This window comes from Nesoenas mayeri, assembly GCF_963082525.1.
Source record: "Nesoenas mayeri genome assembly, chromosome: 12".
NCBI classification, from domain to species: Eukaryota; Metazoa; Chordata; class Aves; order Columbiformes; family Columbidae; genus Nesoenas; species Nesoenas mayeri.
In genome coordinates, this window is record NC_137547.1 from 7,996,911 (window position 1) to 8,015,691 (window position 18,781).

Genomic DNA, 18,781 nt, shown 5'->3' on the forward strand with positions numbered 1-18,781 from the left:
GCTCGTCACCTGACCGCGCCGCCCGGAAGCGCTCGCGCGGTGCTGCCGCTCCCAGCGGGCACCGCGGCGGCTACGGCAGCCGGGCCGGGCCATGGGGCGCGCGGACATGGCGCGCGTGCCGCACGTGGTGGCCGATACCGGCGCGTTCCTGAGCGCGGCCCCGCTGCAGGTACCGGGCACGGGGCACGGGACACGGGGCGGGGACACCGGGACACCGGGGGGGCGGGGACACCGGGACACCGGGGGGGCGGGGACACCGGGCTGACGGCGCTGCCCGCAGGACATCGCGGAGAACCTGTACACCGTGCCCGAGGTGCTGGCCGAGATCCGCGACCGCCCGACGCGCCGCCGCCTCGCCGCCCTGCCCTGCGAGCTGCGGCTGCGCCGCCCGCCGCCCGACCTGCTGCGCCTCGGTGAGCACGGACCGGGCACCGGCACCTCGGGGCACCGGCACCTCGGGGCACCGGGACCTCCGGGATAGCGGCACCTCGGGGCACCGGGACCTCGGGGCACCGGGACCTCCGGGTCACCGGCACCTCGGGGCACCGGCACCTCGCGGGCAGCAGACCGGGCCCTGAGTCTTGTGGGTACTGGTCTCCGAGAGGCCCGGCCCGACGGCCCCGTTCCCGCCCCGCAGTGACCGAGTTCTCCAAGAAGACCGGGGACTACCCCAGCCTCTCGGCCGCCGACCTGCAGGTGCTGGCGCTCACCTGTCAGCTGCAGACCGAGACCCACGGCCCCGGCTGCCTGCGCTGGGAGCCCCAGGACAAGGTAGGGGCCGCCCCCGGGATGGGGCCCCGGCCTCCGGGCAGCCCCCCCAACCCCCCTGCTGCCTCCCCAGGTGCAGCTCAGCTCCACCCCGTGGCACCCCGAGGCCCCACTGCACGTCGCCGGCTTCCACCTGCCCGCCAAGGTGAGGGACCGCGACACGCAGCCCAGGGACAGGGACACGGCAGCCCAGGGGTCAGCACTGGACCCCCTGTCCTGTGTCCCCCAACAGCACAAGGCCCCAGGGAAGGGCCAGCGTCAGCCCGGCCCCGATGGCAGCACCGTCCCCTCTGAGAGCAATGAGTTCAGCTCCTTCCTGTACTGGCGAGTGCCTCTGCCCAGCATCGAGGAGGAGCTGCAGGAGCTGCTGGTGGGACCCGTAGCCTCCTGTCCCCGCTGTCCTTGCTGCCCTGGTCCCGACTGGGAGCGCAGCAGGAGCTGTACCTGACTTGGCTTCTCCACCCCAGAAACCTCCGGCCGCCCCCGTCAGCACAGAGACCGCTGAGGAGCAGCAGAGCTCTGAGGATGAGGCCAGTGCGGAGGAAGAGGAGGACGAAGAGGAGAGCGACAACGAGGGCTGGATAACACCCAGCAACCTCAAGCAGGCCCAGCAGGACATGGGGCACTGTGACACTGCGCCTGTTGGCATCCAGGTCGGCTGCGTCACCACAGACTTTGCCATGCAGGTAGGTGCTGGCGCCAGCCTCAGGACTGGAGGTGGGCTGGGGGCAGGTTCCCACGTTACCCAAAGCTGGTTAAACCAGCACAATGAGACCGAGGAGTGTGTGGCTGCATCCCTTGGGTGGGCTGAGAGCAGCTTTACGACAGCTCCTTTCCCCAGGCAGCCCCAGTTCACACATCCTGCTTTCTCTCCTCGCTGCAGAACGTGCTGCTGCAGATGGGCCTCCACGTGCTGGCGGTGAATGGGCGGCTGATCCGACAGGCCAGGAGCTACATCCTGCGCTGCCACGGCTGCTTCAAGTGAGCGTGTGTGTGTGGAGCGGCGCTGCCTTCGGCGTGGGGCTGGCTGCGGGATACTGCTGCTGTGCTCCCCGCCCAGGGAGCAGTAACGCCCCCACTCTGGCCCTCTCTTGCAGAACCACTTCAGACATGACCAAGGTTTTCTGTCCCCACTGCGGTAACAAGACCCTGAAGAAGGTCGCAGTGAGTGTCAGCGAGGACGGGAGCCTCCACATGCATTTCTCCCGCAACCCCAAGGTGCTGAACCCCCGCGGGCTCAGGGTGAGTGGCTGTGTGTGACGAGCTGGGCGGCTGCTGCTGGCACGAGGGCCTGGCCTGGGGTCCACTCGGCGTTGGCTCAGTTCTCCAGAGGCCTGTGCTCACCTTGAGGCTCCTCTGAGTGCGAGTTGCCCCTGAAGCGAGTTTAACAACCTCTTTTCTCCTGGCAGTACCCGCTGCCGGCACCGAGGGGAGGGAAGCACGCCAACAACCCCCACCTGGTGGAAGACCAGCCCTTCCCACAGCAGCGGCTGTCCCGCAAGGCCAGGCAGAAAACCAACGTCTTCGACCCTGACTACATCGCCGGGGTCTCGCCCTTCGCAGAAAACGACGTCTACAGCCGCGCCGCCAACCTGCAGATCCGGGACGCGGCCCTGGGCGCTGGGAGGAGGCGCCTGAACCCCAACGCCGTGACAAAGAAGTTTGTGAAGAGGAGGTGAAGGGTGGGACGGGGCCCTTGGCAGCCAGCGGTGCCAGGGACCATCTGCCCAGGCCTTGCCAGGCGCTGCCTGACACAGGACAGCGCGCGGAGCCACCCAGGGCAGGAGCTGGACCTTTCCTTCCACGGTTCTATGGTGCCCGAAGAGCAGCCGGGACTGGGGGTGACAGTTGTTGGGTTTGGGGAGGCTCTGACCCTGCCAGAATGGGGGAACCTGGCTGAGGCTGGGGCTGCGTTGCTAATAAACACAAAACCGCAGCACTGTGGCTCAGGCTTGTTTCTGCAGCCACCGGTGCCAGCTCGCATGCTGGGGTTGCCTTCCTCTGAGCCTGAGATGAGGAGGGTGTCACAGGGTGTTCTGTCCTGTGGTGCTAACGAGGGGGGTGGATAATGAGCCGGCAGCAGGGGGTTGTTTGTCCCGCTGCAGCACAGACACGTCTGGCCAGGGGTGCCTAGGGCTGAAAGGGCAGGTGCTGGGCAAAAGCCCTTGTATGAATCTTTCCTGGTAACGCGTTCTGCCCGGCTCTCGGGGTAACTCCAGTGTTTCTTCTGACCTGGTGTAAGACACGGTGCCGTTTCTCGCAAAGCAGCTCCAGCGCCGGCTCTGCCGTCCCCAGCGCCGGGTGCTCCCCAGGGCTTCGTTCCAGACTGAACAACAGACACTTTCCCCCGGCAGAGAGAAGATGCCCTTGAAAAAAACACAACAAGACTTTACACTGCAAAATGAAAACTTTCATTGTTTTATTCTTGACTGCGGCTGTTTACAGAAATATAGTTGCGAGTATACAAATGTCCCAATAGAAGCAAAATATTTTTATTTTTTAATATTCAACAAGTTATCACAGGATAGCTAAAAACATAGATGCAAATGAAATATCCCCTCATAGAACAAACTGAAAACACTGGGAATCAGTGCTTCGAAACCCCCCACTACGAAAGCCGTATACACAGAAACGCACAAAGGAATACCTGGTGCTACTTCCACATGGCAGACGGTGAAGAGCAGCTCAGCGGTGGAGCAGGCGCTTGGCAGCACATGGCAGAAAGGCGGGCGAGCTGCTCGCACACGCAGCTACTGACAGAGGTAGAAAGCTCTGCTCTGATGGTGTTTGGAGCTTACTCATTAAGAATGAGCTCAATGTAAATATCTAATAGTGTCCAGAATTTGAAAAAAGCTTTGGGAATACTGTGGGTGACTAAGCATGGGACATGTTCCCAGCTCTGACAGCCAGATGGGTCCCTCTCAAAGCCCCGAGATGGCCACATCCCCATGGGAACCCCCTGCACGGGGACACAGGGCCAGAGCGTCCCCGTCACCCCACGGGTCAGTTCCAGGACTGCACAAATGTGACCCAAACACGGAACCCTTCGCTAATCCAAACCCCCAGCCCGCAGGGAGGTTTTCCAGCGGCTGTGCCGGGTGTCGCAGCTCAAGTCTAAACCCAGCGCTTGTGTCAGCGCATGTCCCACCGCAACCAGGGGATCCTCACACCCCCCGTCCCGCGCGCCCAAGCGCTGTGGGGCAACAGCAGCAGCTCACCAGCAGTAACCACAGCAGCTCCGGCTCCGCGGAGCTCAGACCCGCCAGGGCTGCGGCACAGGGCTCTGATCCATCCTGGCCCACCACAGTAGGTCCGTCATTGCCTAATGCCTGACTTGGCACGAAGAGTCATGGTGGACAAAATCCACGATCTGGAATTCTTGTAGAGTCTAATTTCTCAGACAATCTGTAAGGAATCAGTACAAGTCGGGGCAGGGCTCCTCATGGCTGGAAACCGAGGAGAGCTGGCACCAGCTTTCAAGGAGAGTTTCCTAGACAGTGACTGTTACAGTACAAAGTCAGCTAAAACCAAAAAAGTCAGGATGCCTGCCTTTATGAGAACGAGGAACGACAGGTTAAGCTTCACCTTCCCGACCCAAACCAACCCAGCGGAGCAGCAGCCAGCATCCTTTGCTGATTATATAACTGATTAATATGCTGATTAATAACACGCACAGAGCGCGACCCCACCACTGCCCGTCTGCGGGAGCTGGGGGGCACTGGGAACGGGGGGCACCGGTGGGGCCTCGGCCGCCCCTTCTACCCTTCTGCTAACACACCTGCAATCGTCATTAAAAAAGATATAAAAATACAAAAGTGTTAATCTGTTTTCAGCCCACGGGTATTAGTGACGTTCACAAGCAGGGCAAGTTTCTGGAGCAATGTTACCAACAGCGGCACACGTACAGTACTGAACGGCGTCCATACAACTGCTTTACTACAAAACCTTGGTAAATAACCTCATACTAAGGAGATGCTCTATTGTTTCAGGTTTATAAAAATGTAAATATAACAGTATTATGTGTCTACTAGTTATTTATATATAATAGATATATGATCCTCTATATACATATATAACCCTAGAATATACAGGCATTGCATATTTACAGACTGTAAGAAAGAAAATGCCCGTGTGACCCCTCGGAGCCCAGAGCCGCCAGAGACCATTCCGAGGACACTTGTGCAGGAGTTTATCTGCTGCTGCGTTTCCTCATCTCCAAAGCACATTGCCCCGTTTCCAGCAGGGATCCTGCGCCGGGTTCCCAGCCCGCGGCGGCGCAGACCTGACCGGCCAGGGGGCTCCTGTCCCATTCAACTGGCAGAATTGGTCTGAATACGAACACAGAGTGCTCGCAAGCTATCCCAAAAAACCCCAAAGTAACACAAAAGCCACAAACAAAGCACCTCAGTACCAGTTTCCTTTTAGCTCCCACGATAACGGAGCTGCCACCAGGCCCTCCGAACATAAGCAGCACTTGTTCCTTGAAGAAGTTTTGTGCTAACGAGAAGCCCCCAGTGCTGGATGTTTCCGCCCGCGGGCCGAGCGGAGCAGCCCCGTTCAACCCGGGACAGACCCCGCAGGTCCCAGAGCCACGAGACCCAAAACCCGACAGCAAAATTCTGTTCTAACCCTTAACGAACCGTCCCACGCGTGTGCACACACACACGTACCCTTGGGGAACCACCTCTGGCTGCCTTAGCCCTTTCCCACTACTCAGGGATTTAAACTACATTTAAGACGAACGCAAGCTGCTGATTCATCTGGCGTTCTGAGGAATCTGGAGCAGAAAATCTGTTCAGATGTTTTCTTTTTTAAAACTACGTCCTAAATCAAAACCACAACAGCCACTTTAAAAAAATTCCATTTCTCTAAGGTAGGGGAATGTCCACTGATAGAGCTGCCCATACTCTCAATATTTCCAGTACAAAAACCTGCCCAAGTTACAAACAATTAACTGTTCATACTTCAGTCTACATCAAAACTAAATAGGAAGTAACCACCCTGCCAGTAATTAAAGGTAATTATAATAAAAGGTTGGTGATTAAATAAATACCCACTTTGAAACAGAAAAGCTGAAACTACTTCTTGAAATATTTTTCTATTAAAGTAACAGCAAAGCATTTGACTTGAATAATGGCTGAAAGATCCGGCAGTGAAGAGGCCATTAACAACAACATGTGAACTTGCTAATTCAGCACGAAGCTCCAATCACTTCCTGCCAGAGGAGATGTTCAGCTTAGAGCTCATAGGTGTTATTCACATGACTTTTTTTATATTAGCAGGGTGTAAGCACCCTAGAGATGTGCGCCAAAGCCACACCTGGGGATTTAACCTGGATCCAACCTGGCTGTGGTGGGACCCGCCGTGCCCGGCACACGCAGCTGGGGGCACAGCTTGGTTTTGGTAAGGAGACTCAGATTTAACGATGCTTTTAAGAGGGAGCTTCAGCCACAGGAAAAAAAAACCTTTAGAAACCGCATCCCAAACACACAGCTCTGCCGTTTCTCATTTTTCACCAAGCTGTATCTTCTCTAGTTAACCGCTGCTTCGTGGATTTGACAGTAACTCCCTCTTTACAATGATGTTAAATGTGGAGACACCGATACCTCAGTCTGAGCTCCTCAAGCCGAGCAGAGCAGATGCCACACGGCAGCTCCTCTGCAGCAAAGTGCTCCGGAGCAGGGGCAACCACGGGGATTAAAACAACAAAAGAAGCAGAGTAAGCTCCGATTATCAACTACTTAAATCACCAAAGGACATGTTCAGGACTCTGATCAAATCCAGATGTGGCTCACGCTGCTGTTGGTCTTTCTGCCATGGAATCCTGCAGCCCGTCGTGAGCCCGTGACGGGTTTATGCGCCCGCAGCAGCCGTCTGCGAGCAGCACCGATCCACCGCTGAGCAAGCTCTTCATTAGTAAGACAAATACTTTTTGTAACCAAATCACATGTTCCAAGTGTTGTACATTTACACATTGACCTAAAATGAACAAGATAAATTCAACACAAGGTGTCATCCAGAAGTGAAAAATGTGATAGTACAGCCCTTTTTATTTTTTTTATTATTATATTATTTTTTTTTTACACTTTTTTATTCCTCTTCTTTTCATAAGCGACCTAAAATCCGCAGACAGTTCAAACATACCCTTCCCCTGGAGCTGTCTTGGGTAAAGTTCTCTCTTGGACACCCACCTTATTAAATGGAGAATTGGTCCCTGGTCACTTGGCACTGACAGCACCTCGACGTGAGGATAAACCCTTTGAACAACACAACAGGAGCAGCACACAGCCAAGTTCTCATTCCTATTTCTGTGTATGAGGGCCCCGGGTGGCACCGCCAGCTTGTTCTGGGACTGCCATCCTGCAAAAGCCACCAGTTCGCTCTGGAGTAACCAGCTGTCGACTGCCAGGACCCCCTGGAAGTCGTTTCGGTCCATAATTCTGAGTCTTCTACAAAGCCTCATCTAACGTTTAGTCAACGCTGCAAGATTGCTGTTTGCATGTCATGAACCATAACAGGATTTCGTTAATATTTTGTCTTAGCAGAAGAAAAAGAGGAAAAAAAAAAATCACAGAAAAAAAATATGGTTCAGGGTTACAAAGCAGCTCTGGACATTATGAAGCAGGAAATTCTTTTTCTCATGATTAAAATTTTAAACATTTTAGCATAATCATAAATTAAGAGTTAAAACACAGAGGCGCTAATAATAAAATATTAAATAGACAATGATAGTGGATAAAAGCTGAATGGCTCATTCTGAATGAAACCCCATTATCTTCTACGTGCCTAAACGCCTACGGGTTTCCTTCCTAGCTCACACTGCTGAGGGACAGACGCATCAAAACACACAGAGAAGCTTCTCGTAGCTGGAACGATAAACTGCCTGATGGAATGGCGAGAGATGAACAAGTTATTTATGTTGCAAAAAGTACTTAAATACTCAATAAAGACATAACAAACCCCACCCCACCCCACTGTTATCAGACGCCACGTTGTGGTAGAACATCAGACAAACTCACAAATTTACCACAAAAATGTGTGGCAAAAAGAATATTTTATATATATGTATATATATAAATTTTTATATTTATGCCAATGTACTCACTCAGTACAAGTAGCAAAATAGTATACCATTTCCTAAATACAAAATATAGCTTTCCAAAAAAATGAAACACACATTAGATATAAACCATCCAAAACTTGAACGATTGAAAACTGTATTCAAAATTAAATGACCCAGAGCAGGTCTCTTTCTGAAAAGTTCCCTTCATATCGGCAAGAAGCCTTACTACTGAAAACGTAATTCAATGCCTCTCAATGAGAGAGAGAAAGAGAGACAGAAAGAGCAAGTGAACGTTATGACAGACGGACAAACAGGAAAATCCATTAAAACGAACAAAAACTCTACACGGCTCAACTAAGCACACGAGGGAAGGGAAAAACACACAGTAAACAGACTAGAGTAACTTAAAAACCATTTACAGACTACTCTTTGTTATTTCAAATAACAAAAATGAAGAAGGACATGATACCAACTACACCCTACCCAGGCATGGCAGCCGCCGGCACGAGCTGCTCCGCTCCAACAGCTCCCGAACGGGGACAAGGCTGTAGTGAGATATCAGACTGCCCGAGAGTCGGAGCACCCAGAAGATGCACATGCCTCACAAGACAACTGCGTGGTCTGGAGTGGGTTGGTTTTACATTCTGTAACATTTTTTCTATTGAGACATGACAAACCAGACTTGGGGACTGTTGGTAGGGAAAAAAAAAAATCACTTCAAAGCTGCAATGAGCTCAATGTGCTACAAAGACACAACAGCCCAGGATGAAGTGACATTTTCAAGAATGCTTAAAAATGATGTAATTTGCCCCCTACTTGGAGTAAAGCCAAGCTTAAGAATTCCACCAGTCACAGCTGGAAAATGCCCAGCTAAGGGGGAGTCCTGCATTCAGAAGGTGCTGGGGAAAGTGCCTCCTCCCTCCTTAATCCTGGATTGTTTGTCAAATCTCCCACTGACTAAGCAACTGAATGCCACGGATTCCTAAAAGCTGCTTCTGATGTTTGAAGCCAGTAGGATATTTATGTCTTTTTTTAAAAAACACAGTATGAAACTGAGGGAGAGAAAAGGAAAACTATGAGAAGAATGAAAGGGAGAACGCAGGTCTGAGAACAGATAACACAGCCTAAGCGGGTTCTAACCCACACGGGCCATGCGGTTCTTTCCTCAGCCAGGCGGAACGGTTCTTCCAAGCTGAAGGTATTTTAGAGGGTAAGATTTTAAGAGCAAAATTTAAGGGAAAGTTCCCCTTCATTTCTTCATGCTGTTGGAGCCACCAAACCCTCGCTCTATGTACAGTAAGAGATGTGGAAAACCGTTAGTCACATTCTCCGATGGGAAGCCCCCACCTCTGGCTATCTACGGTAGAAAGCAATTCTCTGCTTACTTATTACAGTTATCAATATTTTCACTGCCATCTACTGTAATTAATAAATTGCAGTATTAGCTCTCCCACTCGACTGTAAAACACACAGTCCCTTCCCTTGCTGACAGCTACGAGTCACGGCTCACGTCACAGGCATCTGATGTTTCTGCTTCACAAGCTTTTCTAGTCAAAAGAAGGGATGTGAAGAAGGAAGAGGAGGGGAAAAATAAAAGTAAACATGGTAACACGTATTACCTTCTAACATCAATAATAACTGACCAGATATGCTTTAAATTAAAAGAGCACCCCACTGTCAATGCGGTTTAGGAGTCTGGTAACAGTACAACCCCACAAGCATAGCTTTTCAGTGTTATTGGCACTACAAATCCCAAATACTGCGGGCACAGCCCGAGGTGCCAGACGCTGCACTTGGCCACGTGTGTGCTCTTTAGAGAAGAGGGCCGCTTTCTGACAGAAGCAATTGGTTCCACAAAGCCTAATCCAGAGTCGGAAGGTCTGAGAGGATCTGGGAAATCATCACTTTTTTCTTCACAGAACTTCTGCAGAAAAAAATAACAAGCAAAAAAAAGTTAGGCATGACTAGCAAAAGTCATTCTCTTACTTCTATGCAGCTCCTCCGTCTTGCAAGTGCAGGCACGGAGTTACAGACGGCTATTGGAATGCAGAACTCTTCCATAGAGCATGATTACTCGCCTTCCACTTTTTTTTATTGTTAACATTCATAACTTCATATACAAAACAGTTTAGATTAGAAAATTAACTGTATCACTTAAGTGAAGCTTGCGGGGGATTTGGATGGCAACACATTGAACTAGAGCCAGGCTACACACCGCAGCCAACACGAGATTCCAGAGTCCCCGGTTCCTGCGCTGGTCTGCACCGCAGCCCCTCTCCCCTCTGCCGAGGCACCTTCCAGGCACAGGACACTGCCCACAACAGCTGAGCGCGCAGCTCGTTTTTAACCAAGGCTCGGCCTATCACACACTCTCAACAGCCCCCATTATCCCACCCTACCTTGTTTTCACATTACATTATTGCAACCCAGGGGGCAACTTCAGACTGGTACAGACCTGAGGTGTTATTTACTCTATAAGCCTTAAGTTTTTAGCTACACTCATATTTCATAACACCTTTATCTGCCAAGTTGTCATTGATCTACTCTCCTTCCTAATAAGGTCCTAGACTGTGACAGCAGATGACAAAACACACAGCAATTGAACAAGATGCAGTTTCAACCAGCTGTTTCATACAAATTCTGACCTCTGACTGGTTTTAATAACTCAGCTCTAGTCATTGGTTTATCTTCTCAGCTCAGCAGTACTGGTATTTCAGCTGATCCTAGAGCACGGTGATACACACCGAAGCAAAGACCAAAAGCATGCATGGCAGGAAAGAACCCCAAACCCCCAACACCCGACTTACTTGACTAATTAAAACGAGCCAGCCATATTGTTCCCCTGGTTTTGCAAGGACACGAGCAGATCTCCTATTTTCTCCATGTTCTGGTTGGTTGCCATGGCTGAGGGCAGCGGAGGGGTCTCAGAGATCTGCTGGGAGAGCAGCGTGGGCACGGCCGCCTGTGCCTCGCTCTGCGCCTGCCCGGCCTGCCCCATGGCCATCAGCTCCTCCGGCAGTGGCGCCGGCCCCGACGGCAGCAGCTGCCCGCAGTCTGCAACACAGGGAGGGAGGAACAAAGGAGCGTTTCAATCAGCTTAATACATGCAGTGAAGCAGCCAGCGTCTTTGCATCCATCCATATAGCCTATCAACTGTGTAAGAAAGTTGCAGGTGCTTTTGTTCCCATGGACACCCTTGCTCCCCACTTCTCAGGGTACAAGTTCAAGGTGCATATAGTGAATATATAGACTCTGTATCATGACTGAACACCACTAACACGACAACCAGAGGACAATACTAGTTAGAAGAAAGACAAAACGTATGGCATAAGGGTTGAGTATGCCCATCCTTTGTCTTTACTAATTACAGATGCACCTTTTTCGGTTCAGCCAAGGCACCCACCAGCTCCTTCCATTTTAACAATACATATGCAAGTAATAGATATTATATCTAATATTTCTCTATAAATATAGACAAAATTCTAAGATTATTTTGTCACATTAATCCTAATAAGAAGACCAACAGATATTTAAACTAAAAGTTCTCAAGCAAAATCAGCAACATAAGTGTACACTGAGAGCAACATGATGAGCATGTATATTCTCAGTTGTAGTGCTGCACTACTTATTTCACGATTTTCTTCTTTTGGTAAGGAAACATCTTAGAATTGAATAATCATTGTCTCGTGGACTCCAATCAGTAGCTCTTCTAAACTGGAAACTCAGAATCAGGCATCTACCACTTACTGTTTTGAATGCCAAAGAGGAATATTCCTGACGTTTGCTGAGATGAGGCAGGAGAATTCTGCAGCTGGTTGATGGCTCCTCCTGCTGTGCTGTGAAATAAAGCAGCTTGTTGCTGTGGAGGAGAAGCAGGTCCCGGCATTCCTGCCATGCTGTTTTGAGAAGAGTACATGGGAGACTGCTGCAGCTCCGGCTGGCTCATGCCGCTCTGCAGGGCAGACATGGAAGCTGAGGAGATGAAGAGGGTGACTTGTTGCTCTTGGGAACTCGGTGACCCTTGCACCAGCTGAATCTGGGGTGAGTTATGGAAGATGGCTGGCTGCTGTGCTTCGGCCTGGTTGGACCCCGGGTTCTGAAGAGAAGACACTGGTGTTTGACTCTGGAATTGCAGGGGCTGCTGCTCCTGGTTCATTGGTGCCATGTTAGTCTGTGGATGGAAAATGGACTGGCCTTGTTGCTCCTGATTGGGAACTGGGCTTTGATTTGGATTGAAAATCATGTTCTGTTTTTGAGAAGCAATGGTACTCATTGCATTTTGGTTACTGAACATCATGTTCTGCTGTTGCTGCTGCTGCTGCTCTTGGGATGGAGGACTGCTCTGAATAGCAACTATCGAATGCTGAGGCTGGAAGATGGCTCCTTGCTGGTTCTGGGGAAGTGAGCTGGACTGCATGGAGCCCAGCGACACCTGGGACTGAAACAAACCCTGCTGAGCAGGCTGGGGCTGGGGCTGGTCCTGGGGAAGCATGGAGCTCTGGATATGAGCTATCTGCGGCTGCTGCTGGAAAGAAGTCTGCTGTTCAGTGTTGTTTGCTGCCTGAAGAGGAGAAATAGGATTTGGGCTTGTAAAGAAGGACATCTGTTCGTCCTGAGTTGCAGGGTTGCTCATAGAACTCTGGGAAAGGAACATGTTGGCAGACTGCTGGTCTTGAGGAACGGAGGAGCTCTGCAACACTCCCATGGCGTTCTGCGAGTGGAACATGGGAGGCTGCAGCTGGTCTGAGGAATTGGTACTGGGCTGGTTGTGCACAATGGAATTTGGACTGTGAAAAATAGAGCCTTGTGCTTCCTGTGATATATTTTGAGCATCACCAATAGGATTCTGAGAGTGAAAAAGCTGAGCTTGTGAATGTGGAGACTGCTGCATAAAGCTTCCCGACTGAATAGACATGATTTCTCCACCTTGCTGGAACAGCCCACCTCCTTGCTGTTGGGTTCCACTTGCCTGCACAGTCATGATGTTTTTGGTAGATGAAAAGAGATTAACTTGAGACTGACTTTCTCCACTGTGCTGCATTTGAACCATGGTCTGAAATACTGTACTTTGCATCTGTTTATTCTGACCTGAAGCTTCTTCTCCATCTGCAGAATTTGATGCCTGAAACATAGAAGGTCCGTTGTTGGAGACCTGTGGCTGAGCAGCGGGGGTGGCCTCACCTCCGGACACACCGGGAGATGAAGAGAATAACTCACACTGCATCTGCATGTCTTCGCTTGTGGATAACCCGCTCATCATGTGAGAGGCCTGCTGGTAAACGGGTGACTGCTGGAGGGCTCCGTTCCCTGACGTCGCTGATGAGAACAGATCAGACTGCATCTGTGTTGCAGCTTGGCAAATGTTCTGTTGGATTCCCATCACCATTGCCGCAGAAGTCTCCATCGCCTGTTGTTGCTGCTGCTGTTGTTGTTGCTGTTGGTTGGACAACGCGTTTTCAGGCTGAGAGTGAACATTTTCAGCTCGTCCAGGCAGAAGGTTCTCTGGTCTGGAATGGACAGCTGTGTCTGATGAGGAAAATATCCCAGAATTGACACTGTTTTGTATCTGGCTAACTTGCTGAAAGATATCTGCATTTAGCTGATCTTGAACATCCTCACTGCTGTCTGAACCAGAAAATAAAACAGAAGATAACTGCTGTTGAGCTTCCAGTACCTGTTGCACCAAGTCAACGTTTCTGTTGCTGCCGGTGGCAGTGTTGGTTGGGAAATTTCCAGCCTGCAGCTGCTGGATAGTGTTCTGTAACTGACTCACACCGCTCGCCGATGAGAAAATACTCGATGAAATCTGTTGCTGCAACGTCTGTGCTGGTTCCGAGAGTGAAGACTGTTGTTGTTGTGATGCATCAGTTAATTGTGACAAAGTGACCACTGTGCCATCTGATTGCAAGACTTCCCTGGTCTGGGAATCTCTCGGTTGGAACTGTGCAGCTTGCTGCAATAATGCATCGCTGTTCTGCAGCTGACCCGGAGTAGAGACTGTGGAAAAGTTACCAGGCTGGGAAATATCCTGCGTTTGGATAGTAGTTAGTGTCTCTGTATTATACACCTTCGGCTGGATTTGTTGCTGGTTTTCATTTTCAGAAGGTAAATGGGAAGCAGAAGTTGATATGCCGGACATACTGTTTTCCAATGTTTGTTGAGTTGGTCCAACCACATTTGAAGCCTGAAAAGAGCAAAACATTAAGCAATTCATAAGCTTACTCAGCATAACCATAACTTAAGCATAAGCTTATAAGATATCCACCAATCCACTATGTTCAGGCAAGATCAGATGGAAGATCTGATGGCTACGCATCTCTCCCTACATAACCAAACAAGTAAGCAAACGACCAGCAGTCGTTCTATGCTACTTCATGGAAGGAGTCAAGGCATAATTTAATGAAAACAATCCTAGAAGTGATTAAAATAATATTCTTACAGTAATTTACTCGTTTGGTGTCACAGGATAAAAGAAGTTCATCACAGTATCACTAACCAATCAATTTGTTTGAATGCAGGAGCAAGATAAGTTACTTCCAAAGGAAAACATCTAGTATTTTAATCATGTTCTCTGATCATACGTTTTGCCCAGACCTATCTCAGACACAACACTGTCCCTCTGTGTTACTCTTCTCCACTATTAGAACACAGACTGATAGGCAGAGGTAACTTAGACTATTACAGCTACTGTCTTCAGAACACAACCAAACTCACCTTGAAGACAGGGGGAGACCTTTTTTCTGCACTTACTTCCATTGGAGACACATCTTCATTCTTAATCATACTGCTTGGCATAAGCGGAGTTATCAAGGCACTAGGAAGCATGTTCACCTTCTCCAGGTTACAGCTGGTGGCTTTCACGGCTGCAGTCACAAAGAAGGGAAAGGCAATGGAACATCAACACTCGCTGTGCAGAGCAGGTTCCTCGTTTCCCTGCTCCCCGTTCCACGGTGCAGCTCTACCCTAAGAGCTCTCACCCTCGTGTAAGATGTCAACATGCAGAGAGATCACTGCAACTATTTGAATACTGTGAATAATCCTAAAAAAACACTCAAACCTTCAAAGATTATTTTTAAGACTAACAGCAAAGCCTTGGTTTTATTTTTCTTTCATTCTGTATCCTCCCACACCAGGACAGCCGTCCACCAACTGTTTGAGCTACAAATGTGAGAGCTCAAGACTCCACAAATTATCAGATTTTAAACTTTACTGCACTTTAACTGTACAACTTTCCTATTTCATTTTGAAAAATGTCTGTTTTCAGATAAGCATGTGAACAGAGTGACCAAAGTGTTCAGACAGTATCCTAATTCTCTTAAATGACTAGTCAAGTAAAAACTTGACAACCCTGCATGCCAGCTCTGTAGCAAAAGCAAACTGTTATTTTGCTTCTGTAGTGTCTGTTTCTTCTATTTTTAAGTAGAAAATTGGATTCTTAAAATGAATGTTTAAATTTTAATTTGAACTTTTCCTGATCCACATTAAAAATATACATAAGCTGAGATTCCCACCTGGTCTTTATCATTTAGAACAGTGAGGAATGGCAAGCTGGGACACATGGAGACATGAAGTACATAGAGCAGACAAGATTGTGCGACCTCTGGTTCATGATCAACCCAGAGCACAACAGGCACAGGAATGAACTGTCAAAAAAGAGCTGGCTCACAGAAAACCCACGTAAGAAATTAAATTAAGATTTATCACAGAAATTAAGCAGAGGGCATGAAGCAACAGCAGCAGCACGTTGTGCCCTGATGAGCAGCAGATGTTCTCCCAAAGCCGCTGGTCTCCCCTTGGTTGATCACTGGATCAGACAGGTGTCAGCCTGGCCCCAGTACATCAGTCATTATCTCCCTCACCTTTTTAATCTCGGTGCCAGAAGTCTTACCAGTCCCTTTATCAGCTTGTTTCATTGCCCTAAATATTTTTGCATGTTTCTCCCCCAAATATTCTCGGCAGGTTTAAACTCATCATATCTTGTATTATCCTTCCCAACAAGTTGCAAAGTCAACTAATAAATACATCCCCTGCCAAGACCAAGCTATTAACTTCAAACACAGGCTTCATGATTTTAACCTGAAGCTACGGATTCCTATCAAACCTGTGATCACCTCGTTAATTTCCTTACCTTTCAACCTGCTTTCAGCAGAGCAGCCTATGGAAATTTCCATTAGCCTTTGTGCACTGCCATAGTTCTATCAATCAACTAAGAAACATTGCTTTCCTCTACTTCATTTCAATTATCGGAAGGATCAATTCACTTCACACTTAAAAGCCAGGCAAACCTAAAACTTGTTCCTTCGGAACAAAAAGATAAACTTTGCATGGACAGACTGGCCAGGAAAAAACCCTCACTGAAGGGGAATTGCCAGAATTAATGGCAATTAATTAGCTTGATGCCCTGGAAGCACCAACAGCTTCTGAAAAATACCACATTGGCCCATCAGGGTTTTCAGGACTCAGCTCTTCCCTCACCACCAACTTGTGTGTGTTTCTGCTTAAAAGAGCAGTACATAGCTTCTAAATCCTTTGTATTAACTGCCATCTTAGGCAGCTTTCTTGTTCTTTTTCCCTTACAAGAGTATTAAATGAAGATCAGACTGCAGGGCCTGAGGCATGAAAACAAAAATGGGGTTTTTTAAGTGGTTTTTGGTTTGGGTTTATTTTGCGAAGGTTTTGTTCTATACTAGCCCATGTTAAAATATACTTAAAGCAATACAGTTATAAAGTAAAATATTCAGAATCAGAAAACAAACCTCCCTAGAAGAATATGGCCAGATTTTATAAGCACAGACTTATCTTCACAGGATGTCTGATTCATTCCTCCAAATTTGGGTAAGAATTCATAGTTCAATTATTAACAACAATGATAAGAATCAATTTAGTACCTTTTATAGCCTCTTCAAAAGAACAATGTTGGGCTGGGCTGGAGATTTCCTTCTTCACATTAACTTTCAGAGTACCAGCTGTTGAGACAAAACACATTGAAAACTTCCTCACGTTAACAAAATAAACAACAAAAGAAACCCCACAAAGCAAACCAAAATAGTTACTTATACCTTAAAGAAACTGAGGTTGTTTGAAACCCAGAGACACATTCCGAGTCACACATAAAACTTTGTGGCTGTGAATGCACCAATGATCACAGTGCTCAAAATACCATTTTCACTTCCAAATCCAGTCAGTCAGCAATTACATGGTGCATTACAATGCAGATTAATAAAATACATCAGATGGTCAAACCTCAACAGCCTTCAGGATAAAGCTTGGTGTAGTTTTTTGGTGCATTTGGTGCACTGTATGTAAGATCTCTACTTTTTTCCTGCTCAGCTTCAGTTTGAACCTTATACTAGAAAAGGATGCTACTTTCTAAGAACAGCTGTCTCCAGGAGCTGGAATTTGAGCTACTTGCCACATAAGTGAGAAAAGCCAGGCCAGCAAGAGGAGTTTGAAAAGATCCATGTTCTTATTAAACACTTCTGGTTTATGGACTAAATGCTAAGAAATCAGCAAGGAGATGCTTAGCAGGTGAAACTGTCCACTCCTTTCCCCAGTTTTGTGTTGTACATACATGTATCTGGAGTGTAGGTAAATGGCTGCACATCGTGTGATCTGCCAGCGTTGGTCACCACGTATATTCCCACAGAAACAGCTGAGGTTATTTGCTGGTCATGATATGGTGGCACCTTCACAATAAGGTGATTCTGGAACACAAAAATAATATTTTAAAAAATCACTTTGTTACTATTGACTTTAATTGTATTTACACCTCCCAGAACAGGGACACGCACTGATAAAACATAAAAACCAAAGACATTATGGAAAACATGATTGAGTTATATTTTCAGTAACTAACCTGTGCTAGAAGATATTTGAATAATCTGCCCGTATGATGCTCATTGGCAACTTACAGGTTAAATGGAAGGTGAAGAAAGCAAAGACCTGTAAAGTCCAGTACTTTAATCATAAGCTTGGCCTAAGCTGCCTTACTGAACTGCAATCCCTTCACCATCGAACGCTGCCGGACACTTCACCGCTCTGCTGAATCAAGTCCTTGTATTTGGTGTGAACAGATGGAGGCGGCAGTTTCACATGACATTTAAGCGGATTTAGCACTGAGCAGACATCAAAAAATAGGCCTGCGATCAGTCAGCAGCAGCGATGAGTGATCTACAGGCTGTTTATTCTCCAACTATCTGTCCCACCAGAAGTGCGAAATCATTTCTACCAGTGCACGCGTGGAATTGCCTTCGAAGCGGGAGCAAGGCGACATTTGTCAGACATTGTTTACACCTCAGTTTCTCTAATCGCAGCCCAATAAAGACAATTAAGTGTGTAAAAAAAGAATAAACAAATACTTTGCAAAACCTTGCCCAGTGGAACAGAAATCCAGCCAGATGTACAGACCATGGCCCACACACCATGTGCTTCCCCTCAGTAGCCCTAACGCGTCCTTAGGAAAGCTGCTGGAAAACCTGGAGTAGGCCTTTTAATTACATCCTAATTAAGGACAAAGACTTGCTGATCAAGGTCACATACCACACTCCTACAGTGGTATCTAAGCTCTCAATTAGAAACTGAAAAACTATACTTCTGTAAATCCCAAACCATTATATTCTACCAGACTCACTAAAGAACTTATTTGAAGAAAAGGAATATTATTTCTAGAAATGCACAGGAAGAGGGAAAAGCTTATTCAGGTTTGGGGGGGGACTTTTTTTTTTTGTGAGGTTTTTTTGTTTGTTTTTCTTTGAAAATAGAGTTGGAGTATTGTTGGAGTAACAATAATAATACAGAAGTACCTGATGAAATAATTCCATGTCTATTTCAGCTTCTGCCTTCCATGAATTGTCATCTAAAGGAAAGTTAAAAAGCATAATTTATTGTACATCCATATAAAGCAATTTATTTTAGTGTCCTCAATTCTGCTTCTCGGTTTGCTCGCTACAA

At 48.0% G+C, this 18,781-nt stretch overlaps 2 protein-coding genes across 7 annotated transcripts in view; one reads left to right on the top strand and one right to left on the bottom strand.

The window, feature by feature from the left end:
• Positions 1-49: 49 nt before the first annotated feature.
• NOB1 (NIN1 (RPN12) binding protein 1 homolog) lies at positions 50-7,729 on the top strand. 3 transcript variants are annotated; one of them, XM_080351916.1, is made up of 9 exons: positions 50-169; positions 281-413; positions 638-771; positions 842-913; positions 1,001-1,138; positions 1,236-1,454; positions 1,652-1,749; positions 1,866-2,010; positions 2,178-7,729. In XM_080351916.1, the coding sequence occupies exons 1-9, from the start codon at positions 92-94 to the stop codon at positions 2,445-2,447; spliced, it is 1,287 nt and encodes a 428-aa protein (XP_080208042.1). In that variant the 5' UTR covers positions 50-91; the 3' UTR covers positions 2,448-7,729. The 3 variants fall into 3 exon arrangements, with proteins under 3 accessions (XP_080208042.1, XP_080208041.1, XP_080208043.1); XM_080351915.1 differs by having other exon boundaries at positions 842-1,138; XM_080351917.1 differs by lacking the exon at positions 1,001-1,138.
• Positions 7,730-7,860: 131 nt separating this feature from the next.
• NFAT5 (nuclear factor of activated T cells 5) overlaps positions 7,861-18,781 on the bottom strand; it is a 53,398-nt gene continuing 42,477 nt past the window's right edge. For all 4 annotated transcript variants that reach the window (XM_080351731.1, XM_080351728.1, XM_080351730.1 and 1 more), the window contains exons 8-14: positions 18,634-18,686; positions 17,403-17,535; positions 16,720-16,797; positions 14,546-14,694; positions 11,579-14,015; positions 10,639-10,885; positions 7,861-9,755 (exon numbers count right to left, since the gene is read on the bottom strand). In XM_080351731.1, the coding sequence (XP_080207857.1) occupies positions 10,647-10,885; positions 11,579-14,015; positions 14,546-14,694; positions 16,720-16,797; positions 17,403-17,535; positions 18,634-18,686 (3,089 nt within the window). In that variant the 3' untranslated portion in view covers positions 7,861-9,755; positions 10,639-10,646. The remainder of the gene's footprint in view (positions 9,756-10,638; positions 10,886-11,578; positions 14,016-14,545; positions 14,695-16,719; positions 16,798-17,402; positions 17,536-18,633; positions 18,687-18,781) is intronic.